Source organism: Pipistrellus hanaki, assembly GCF_964339955.1.
Source record: "Pipistrellus hanaki genome assembly, chromosome: 1".
NCBI classification, from domain to species: Eukaryota; Metazoa; Chordata; class Mammalia; order Chiroptera; family Vespertilionidae; genus Pipistrellus; species Pipistrellus hanaki.
This window is the reverse complement of record NC_140503.1, coordinates 20,317,683-20,328,124: the sequence shown is the minus strand read 5'-3', so window position 1 is coordinate 20,328,124 and position 10,442 is coordinate 20,317,683. Positions and strand designations below refer to the sequence as shown.

Below are 10,442 nucleotides of genomic sequence, written 5' to 3'. Positions count from 1 at the left end.
TATTCATTCATCTGTTGATGGATACTTGAGTTGCTTCCACCTTTTGACCATTGTGAATAATGCTGCTGTGAACATAGTATACAAATATCTGTTCAAGTCTGCTGTCAGTTATTTTGGGTACATACACCAAGAAGTAGAATTGCTGAATTGTACAGTAATTTTATGTTTAATTTTCTTTGAGGTATCACCATACTGTTTTCCATAGTGACTGACCATTTACACACCTCCCGGCAGTGCACAAGGATTCCAGTTCTGCTCATGGTCACCAACATTTGCTATTTTCTTTTTCTTTTTTGATAGTAACCATCCTAATGCATGAGGTGGTCTTTTAAATTAAACCTTGGGGCCTGAGGTAATGTGAGTGCCATAGACAGAATTAAAGCACTCAGAATTGCGGATGAGTGGGACAGATAATACTGTTGTATTTTAAAAGTCAAATTCAATATGATGGCTGAACATTAAACTCAGAAAAGTCTTTCAAAAGCCACGGAGAAGTTAGAGCCAGCGGCAGAGTTTAGCAGCCATCCCTATACAGATTCCTGTCAAAGCTGTGAGTGGATAAAATCGCTTAGGGAAAGAATGTAAGGAAGAACAGCAAATTGCAAAGAAGGAGGAGCCAGGGAGTAGTCCCAGGAGAGTCTCAGAGACCCACAGAGGGGAGACCAAGAGGGTGGGGATGGGGAGGGGTTGGAAACAGGGGAGGGGCAGGGTGGATGGGGTCCAAAGTGGGTGGGGATGATCGATGAACTCAGATGCTAAGACTTTTTTTTATGTATTTTATTAATTTTTTCCAGAGAGGAAGAGAGAGGATAGAGAGTAAGAAACATAGATGAGAGAGAAACATAGATCAGCTGCCTCCTGTTCGCCCCCTACTGGGGATGTGCCCGCAACTAAGGTACATGCCCTTGAACGTAATCAAACCTGGGACCTTTCAGTTCTCAGGCCCACGCTCTATCCACTCAGCCAATCCAGTTTCGGCGACAAATGATATTTTTTAATTGCCTGTGCATAAGGTTTTGTCAAGTTGAATCATTTTCATAGGAATACTACCCTGCAGAGTCCTTTGTAATTTTTAGAATGCTTAGTTGTCCCTTAAAACAACGCAGTAAAGTACACAAGTTATTATTCCCATATTACAAGAAGGAAGAAGCTCAGAGAGGTTGTAATTTTCCTAAAGTTATTGCTGGGTACCTCTCACTCCCCAAGCTGACCAGTTTGGGGGAAGCTGAAGGCAGAGTACTTTAGAGGTGCCCAAGTCAGAGCCGGCACGAGGTGCTGCCCACTAGTGCCTGGGCAGCTTGTCATCCCTCGCACATGCACTCTCATTCAGTACCTCCTGAAGCAGGGTCTGCTGGCCACGCTCTCCTTCCCATAAACTACTATGGAGTTTGATGGTCTAGACTCCACAGCAGTGGTTTCTCAACTGTGGGTCGTGACCCAACAAAGGATCATCAAGTCAGTGAGTGGGTCACATCCAGGCTCATGAGAGCTGGTAGTGCGTGTCTCTTCCCAACGCGGCCTTCAGTCCCTGCATGTTAGTTAGTTATGTGAAGTCGGCTGGGGTGGAAATCGGCCAGCAACACAAAATCGGCCGGGCTTTTCTTTGTCTTACCACAGAGAACCAGTTGTTACACATTTACTAGCATACCTCTAGTCATAGCCATCACTTCTCTCCCCGCCCCGGCCCCCTGCAATGGAACAGAATGAACTAGAAGAAAAATGCCAGGGTCCATCTATAATAAAAGGAAGAATTGTTTTATGAGACTTTTGATTAAGTCATAGATCTTTATGTGTGTGTTCATATAAAATGTATTTTTTACTATTCACTGCAGTTAAAAAATAAGTGTGAAAGTAACTGGTCTAGGGCGGTGGTCGGCAAACTCATTTGTCAACAGAGCCAAATATCAACATGACGATGATTGAAATTTCTTTTGAGAGCCAAATTTTTTAAACTTACACTTCTTCTAATGCCACTTCTTCAAATTGGTATTTTGTGGAAGAGCCACACTCAAGGGGCCAAAGAGCCACATGTGGCTCGAAAGCCGCTGTTTGCCGACCACTGGTCTAGAGGGTCCCTTCATTTACTTCCTCCAATAATTAAAAGTCTGCTGTTCTGATCTTTAGACAAAGAACTTCTCAAAAGCCAGGAAGAAGTTAGAGTATCCTTACGGGGGCAAGCCTGCCACATGTTAAATTGTCTGCCCTTGGGATACTAACTAATAACTGTAGCTACAAAAAGAAACACTTCTTACTGCGTGGCGTTTGAAAGTCCTTAAAATAGATTTATATTTTTCTATTTCATGATGTAATTTTATCATGCCCATCTTACTGAAATGAATTATATCCATTTTTCTTAGAATAATTAGGCTTATTGTGTGTAAGACTTTAGTTCTTTACAGTAGAATTCCTTAATATAGTGTTTTATTGACACTCAGATTTTGCAAGTAAAACGTAAATCTCCCCCATTGCATGGTGTTAGCACGTAAGAGCTAAGACAAGTGTCTATAATGTTCATTGGAGATGAAGAGGGAGGGTCCCTGGGAGGGGCTGCGAGCTCCATGGTGCCTCCATGGTAGGCCAGCTCCCTGCTCCCTGCTGCTGCCTTTCAGACTGACTCAGGGGCTGCCTGGGCTCTGAGCAAACCCCTCGCAGCTGTGCCCGGCGCCTCCCTGTCACCCAGGCAGGGTTTCCTGAAATGGATCTGCTGCTCCTGTGCCTGTGCTGTTCATTCCTGTGAACTGGAGCTGTGCCCGGGAAGGTGAGGGGCCAGCAGGTTGGCCCTCACTCCCCAGCTGTCCCTCTCTCCTAGTGTCACTCAGGATATAAATAAGTTTATTCATTCAGGCTCTTTCTCATCAAACCAAAGAGTTGCCAGGGAATGCTACCAGGGCCCCTCTGATCAGTTGGAAAGACCTTAGGGGCAAATCTGAAAAGGCACAATTTCTAAAAGTCTTTGCATGTCAGTCATTTTTTAACTTTCTTTCTCTTCTTCACCTCAGATGTTGGAGGGAGAAAAAGCATGTATATGTTCCTATTGTCTGAGGTCTGGGCCCTCTCTACCGGCCTGGAAATCATGATGAATTCTGTCTTTTCTCAATGGGACAGGCCACGATGCAGATGTTGAAATGTTGCATCCATTTCATTCAGACAGCTGGAGGGCGCAGAAGCCCTGGTCTAGAGCGTGGGTCGCTGCTTACCTCAGCAGGCCTTTTGCAGTTGGCAGATGCAGTTTGCATGGAGGTGGAGGTCTTCTGCCCCATAGGAAACACTGCTCATGGTCATCCCCACATCAGAGCATCTGATATTTACCCAGCAGCTCCCAAGTAAATATTTACATGGCTAAATGCTGGGAGCTCGCCCGGTCAGCGTGGCTCAGTGGCTGAGCCTTGACCTATGAACCAGGAGGTCACCGTTTGATTCCCAGCCAGGGCACATGCTCTGGTTGCGGGCTCGATCCCCAGTGTGGGGCGTGCAGGAGGCATCCAATTGATGATACTCTCTCATCACTGATGTTTCTTTCCCTCTTTCTTCCTCTCTAAAATCAATAAAGATATATATTTTTTTAAATGGTGGAAGCTCAGGTCAGGTGAAGATTTGTAAGATGTAGTCTCTGCATTTAAAAGAGTGTGCTAGGGCCGAAACCAGTTTGGCTCAATGGTAGAGCATGGTCTGCGGACTGAAAGGTCCTGGGTTCGATTCCAGTCAAGGGCATGTACGTTGGTTGCGGGCACATCCCCGGTAGGGGGTGTGCAAGAAGCAGCTGGTTGATGTTTCTCTCTCATTGACGTTTCTAGCTCTCTATCTCTCTCCCTTCCTCTCTGTAAAAAATCAATAAAAATATATTAAAAAAAAAAAAAAGTGTGCAAGGGGGAAATGAGTGATTCATGCAAGTGGGAGTGTCCCTCGCCCCCAGAAACATAGGAAAACTCTCCAGGATTGCCCTCAGGGTCCTTATGCCTCAGAGTGAGCATGCAACGGGAATGTGCTGGTCCCTCGGCCTTCTTTATGTGTGGGTGCCTCTTGTAATGCACTTCACCTTGGCAAATGTCAATCCCAGGGGTTAAAAATAGTTTCATTCACGGTGTCAAAGTAATGCCAGCCTGTTACTTTAACCCGGTGCTAATGGAAGAATGGCGTCTGGCAGAGAAACCGGGTGTGTTGGACTCTCTGATAGCTGCCAAACCAATACAATGTAGTTCACGGGAGCTTTAAAAATTTTAGGAGCAATTCTCACGATATTTTATGTTCGTGTTACTCATTGACTGTAGAACTAATCTGATACAATGGACCTTCATTTAATGATAAGCACCAAGTAAGTGTATAAATAAACAGTATGATCCATAGACATTTAACCAAGCAAAAAAGAATTTCCAGGACAGGACATCAAAACAGAAAAGAAGAAAGTGGGTTAATGTCAATGACTGGTTTTTCAAAATCCAGAGAGAGAGAGAGAGAGAGAGAGAGAGAGAGAGAGAGAGAGAAAGAGAATGGTTATGATCATGGCCACAGAAGCCATGAGGGGGAAATTCCATCACATCATTTTCCTGGGTGCCTTTTCTGCCCTTAAATCCCAGCAGGGGGTCACCAGGCAGGAGTGGTACTGGAGCCGTACTGGGCCAGAATTATGGCACCACGTGAAAGGTAACAGTTAAATCCCAAGGTGGGAAGCCCAGTGGGAGACCCTTCGTGTATAGTTGGGATCCCAAAAGGCTGTATTCTCTGTATTTATGTCAATCAGAAATAATCCCTCACCTCCACCCCCTCAGGCACTGGAAGAAAATTTCCTGCCTTGAACTTGGTTGCTGAGTGAGAGCATATAGGGGCCTCTTCCGTGATTCTTCAGAAGTACAAGCTGGCGTCCATGTGAGCTTGGGCATGAATTCATATTTCCTAGCTGCCCTGAAAACCTTCATGTTGAGAATTTAGTTTAAGGTGGTCCCCTAAGCTAGTAGTGGCTCCTGGCACCTAATAGAATAAAATGCTTATTTTTTCTGGAGGATCCTCCTTCAATTCCAAGCTCTAGTAATCCCTACAGGTAAAGTTCTAAGAACTGCGAGATCATAGTTTGAAATTAAAAACAGCCCTGGCTGGTGTGGCTCAGTTGGTTGGAGCATCACCCTGTGCACTGGAAGGTCGGGGGTTCGATCCCCAATTGGGGCACATGCAAGAGGCAACCAATCGATGTATCTCTCTCCCATCCATTTTCTAAACTTAAACTTCTTCTAACGCCACTTCTTCAAATTGGACTCGCCCCGGCCGGGGTATTTTGTGAAAGAGCCACACTCAAGGGGCCAAAGAGCTGCATGTGGCTCGAGAGCCACAGTTTGCCATCCACAGCGCTAAGCAATGTATTTGATAAACATTTGCCATTCTCTACCCCGTATTCCCGGTACCTCTGATTAGCAGGCATGGACAGGAAATTAAGGAAATGGTAACTAAGGACATCTATTGAATCAGATTTACACCTTAGAATAAGGCTTTTACTGTCCTAAAAACAATCTTCCAGAAGAGGAAACGATGCAAGGTTCCCAAAAAAATTTTATTTATACATAGATTTTGAGATTAATATTTGTATTTGTCTTTATACCTCAGTCTACGCTTCTGGGCCGAGTCATTGCGTGGCACACGAGTGACCTCCCCCCGTGCCCCACACATAGCACCTGCTTCCAGGAACACCAGGTGAACACGGCCCAGGGCAGGCGGAAGCCCATAATGCCCCCAGGGCTGCACACACCCCCATCGGATGTGTACCCTGACCTGGAAGGTGTCTAGCCAAATGTCCCAGGGGAAATGCCACCAGAGAAGGCGGGAGGAGGGACCCAGAGGGCAGACGGGAGCAGGGTCGCTTCGCACCTTCTGCTTCTGAGTTCAATGTACCCCTAGGGCCCCGTGGAGCTGATGGCCCGGGATCTACATTACCTGGCCATTTTCCCTGCAATGCCCCTTGATGCTGATGGGTGTCCAGAGGACGGTTTGCAAAACTAACAGACTTCATCCTTCACCCCAGGTTGTATGAGAGACAACACTGGGGACCATGTTTTGGTAACCTGTCCGAAGTGAAATGCTTGCCATGCATAACGTGATCCAGATTCCCTAGAGCCGACGTGCGGCAGCGATGAGCAAATCTGACCTCGGTCAGACGTGTCTTCCGGCCTGGCCCTGTCCCTGCCACTCTCTGCCTCTTCTCCTCCCCGTCTCCCCAACCCCATTGCCACACCACTGTCCGCTCGCCATCCCTCTTCCACCGTCCACCACCTGTCCACGTCCCAGAAACATCTGTGTGTTCTGAAGAGTTCGGCCTTCCCCTAACCAGACCCCCACTTTCTTTGCCACAGTGATCCTCACAGCCAAAAAGAAAGGAACGTTCCAGAAGGGAGCCTCCGTCTCTGCCATTTGCCCGACGCCGCAGGTTGTGGGCTCTAGGCTTCCAGGTGAGGTCTGTTGCTTTTGTGTTTCCCGAGGAGCAGGCAGGCCGGCTGTGGCAGTTCTCTCTCTGCTCCCCGGGCTGCGGGCGGGGCCTCAGCTGCACTTACAGGACTTCACCACCATGTTAGAGAGATGCTCCACCTTGGGGTTCCTTCCGACATAGTACAGGATGGTCAGGGGCTCCAAGTCCTGGGGCACACAGCAAGGCGATGCGGAGGCTTCGGGGTTCAAGGTGTTGTACACGCCCAGCACCTGGGGAGGAGACATCGCTTAGAAGCTGGAAAGCCAGGCCTCAGGCCTGAGACCCTCCTCGCCCTCTGGGGCTGCTCCAGAGACCGAGCACGTGGTCAACACCACGGACATGCAAACAGTTGGCGTGAGTGACCAGTCCCGTTCGTCCACGGAGCAGGAATGGAGAGCATCTGCACCTGCTTGTTAACAGTTTGACACATTAACAGCTATGGGGGACTTGACATTGGTCATGGAATCCTCTCTCTCTGTGAAGAAAACACTCCTATATTGGTCTTCCCAGTTCTAATTGGCCACTTTGGTGAGAAATGGACTTCACAAAACCTTGCCATTTGCTAATTGCCAGACTAGATGTAGTGACAATGAGCTGTACGGAAAGTGCCTTGTGAATTTCTGCCCTGGTTTTATTCCCCTCACCCCACCCACCAGGGAAAGATAAGCTGGTTTCAGGGTCCTGGACTCCCCTCCCCCTCTCCCCTTTTCTTCCTGTTGTTTCAGTTAGCTGCTTCTGCATGCTTTACCTCATCTTCCTAAGTGACTTTTCTACAGTCAGGAGGCTGGAATTACCAGAATTCTTCAGGTGGTGGTGGAAGCCATTCTGCCCACATCACCTGCCAGCCAGGCGCACACATCTCCGACATACAGGGTGGCATGGAGCAAATTAATTCCAGAACAATACAAATGCTTTAGACAGAGAAGATGAAAAGCCAGGCCGAAACTATGTAGTAAGTAATTATGAAGGGTAGAATGTGCCCGAGTAGGGTTGGGCCAGAGTGCCAAGATCAAAACCTTCACAGAAGGGATTTGACTCGCTCCAGCTCATCGTTCCCTCACTCGGCATTCAGTCCTTCATGCATCAATTTCAAACAGGTGCCTGGTCCACTCAGCCCTGGCGCTCCCTGGGGCCTGAGTCCTGCTCCATAGGTACCTTGCTGTGGGTTGTGTCTGCGCTGTGGAGGTACGGGCAAGGGCCTGAGCAGAAGTTGGCATAGTAGCCCTTAGGTTCGTGGATCCATTTCCAGCCCAGATCCTGGCGGAAGTCGATGTAGAGGGGGCGCACACAGCAGTTCTCTTCCACATTGCTGCAACACAAAACACATTACAGAAACCCGACCTAAAAGCAGGCCACTGACATGAACAACTTCACAGCGGCCCTCATCTTTGCACTTGGAGTCCTTCCTGGTCATCCTAACACAGGGTCTAATCGATGGAACCTCGGGTTCAAGTGCAAGGAGCCTTATAGACTATAAGAGAGTTTTCTGTTAAAGACCCTGGTCCCAGGGACATACCGAGCAGATGTATTATAGATGATGAATAAGAGCAAAAAGACAGAGGGGGCCCTGCTCCTTTTTACTTTATGAATCAAAGCAGAGACATAAATCGCTCCACAGAAAACCAAGCACTGAATGTTATCAGCCAACTCAGCTCAGTGGAGGTTGATTTGATTACCTTCCTACTGTGCACCCAGCCAGAAATGACCTTTAAGCTCTCGCAGTTTATGTGCTGTGGGAGAAGACTGCTTAGATTACATCTCAAGGCCATCGAATCAAAATGAGGCATATCCTTCTATGATCAGACTCACGATTCCTAGACCACCCCCAATGTGATCATCAGGACACATCAGTTCTGCTGCCTGCAGAAGCCCATTGGGCAGTACCCTTGGCAGGTGGGAGCTAGTCTTACTTCAGTATCTGCTGAGACCTAGGACTTGCTGCTTCCAAGGCCAAAACCTGGCTTCTTGTGGGTTCTGAGGGTGAACCGTGGCAGACATTCTTTATTATCTTTTCATTCCTAACCCCCTTCTCTTGCTACTTCCCATGACAGAGTCTAGAACGCCAGATACTTGTTTTCCTGGCCTCCCTTGCAGATGGGGGTGGTCATGTAACAGCAATGACCAGACATAAGGAGAAGCATGCAGGCGATGAGGGCCAATTCTGGCAACAACAAAAAGAAATATTTGATTCCATATAAAAGTCGCACATAGAAGAGGAACACTACTAGCTCTGCCTCTTCCCTTTTCTCGTCCTCAGCACAGACAAGCTACCTGGAGCTCCAGCAGACACTGTGACCATGAGCAAGAGCATGTAAAGCAAGGCACCATGTTAAGCGTGGCAGACTGAAGAGAGAGGGAAAGCCTGTGTCCCTGGTGGCATAATTAAGCAGCCAGATCAACCCTGAGCCTGCTGCTGCCAGCCTCTTATGAACAACAAATCCCTGCAACCAAGAGCATCCATTCCTAACTGATTATGTGCCACACAGAACTAATCCACACACCAGCCTTCAGACAGTTGGAGGCAACCACATGGCCTCTCTTACCCCTTCTGTTCCCCAAGCTCAGCATCCCTCATTCGTTCGACTCTTCCTAACAAGACATGGTTTTAGAGCTAAAATCTTCCCAAGTCATTCTCCCCCGCTCTATCCAGGCACCCTCCCCTCCAGCCAGACTGACCCACTCATGCCCCTTCCTTTACTGGAAGTGCCTCCTCCTCCCATGGCCCCACCCACACTCACTGGTCCTCCAAGGCTGGGATTCCACACCCTCTGAAGCCTCCCTTGCATCCGCAGATGAGCTCCAAATTCTTAAAGCACGTACCCTTCGGACCTTCTCATGAATGTGGTCATTTCTACCTTTTACTAACCGCTGTGCATGCTTCAGCAGCCCCTTCGTTATAAACAAGAAGAAGCTAAACGACTCCTAAATAAAACAAGAGGCTCTGTTTGTTTTTAAACCTCTTCACTGAGGCTACTGAACAGCATCTGATTAGTTTATGAATTTCTCGAGCTCAGATTGCCTGGCACAAATGGAGACTGCCCTGTTTCCCCTCTTCCCGTAGCATCCTTGGACGCTTCACAGGGAACTGAGCACTTCTCTCATGGGGATTCCTGCAAGCATCGCCCACAGGCACACACACCCCGCACGTACTCTGAAACAGAACTATTGCCTGGCCAGCATAGTTCAGTGGCTGAGCATTGACCTCTGAACCAGGAGGTCACAGTTTGATTCCCAGCCAGGGCACATGCCCCGGTTGCAGGCTCGATCCCCAATGTGGGGCCTGCAAGAGGCAGCCAATCAATAATTCTCTCTCATCATTGATGTTTCAGTCTCTCGCTTCTTCTCCCTTCCTCTCTGAGAGCAATAAAAACATTTTTTTTAAAAACATGAGAACTATGAAGAGGCTCAGCCCACAATCTCCTGGCACTTCATCCTGGCCTCACAGAGCTGGGCTGCAGGAAACTAGGGGGCTCCCAGAGAGACAGAAAGGTTTGTAAATCTTCTTTCCTGAAGACGTTTGTGAACAGCCTCAGGGACCCTTGGTTGAGTGGGGCCTACCCCACAGTAGGTACCAGTCCAGGCGACCTCAGGAGTTCACAGATCCCGAGTGGCCCAGGCTCACCTAAAGCAGTAATTGGTGTCCAGGGCCCGCTTCTTCCTCTGGCCGCCCTGGCCAGGGTTGTCCAGCCGGTGTGGGGGGATCATCATGAGAATTAGATGCGGGTTGTGGTGGTCCTTCTGCTTCCTGAGGCGTCCCAGGTCTCCCCGGCCGTGATCGTCCTCACTGTCCACGCCTACAGGAGGGAAGGAAGGTGACACTCTCCTGTCTAAGAGTGGAGGCCGCCTTCTCACTCCATCCCATCCCATCCCATCCCATCCCTGCCCAGGAGGAGGGCAGTGTGGTCTGTGAGGAAGGAAAAGACTCAATGGGGGAACCGGTATCAGAGGAACCCACAAGACAGCCCTGGTCAGACCTCTCATGCCTCCTGTGTGT

The 10,442-nt window shown here is 48.5% G+C and overlaps 1 protein-coding gene across 1 annotated transcript in view; it reads right to left on the bottom strand.

Moving 5' to 3' along the window:
- Positions 1 to 5,505: 5,505 nt before the first annotated feature.
- The window catches only part of TGFB3 (transforming growth factor beta 3), a 40,614-nt gene continuing 35,677 nt past the window's right edge, over positions 5,506 to 10,442 (bottom strand). Inside the window, exons 5-7 of the mRNA XM_084893361.1 lie at positions 10,071 to 10,242; positions 7,604 to 7,757; positions 5,506 to 6,678 (exon numbers count right to left, since the gene is read on the bottom strand). Of these exons, the coding sequence (XP_084749487.1) occupies positions 6,520 to 6,678; positions 7,604 to 7,757; positions 10,071 to 10,242 (485 nt within the window). The 3' untranslated portion in view covers positions 5,506 to 6,519. The remainder of the gene's footprint in view (positions 6,679 to 7,603; positions 7,758 to 10,070; positions 10,243 to 10,442) is intronic.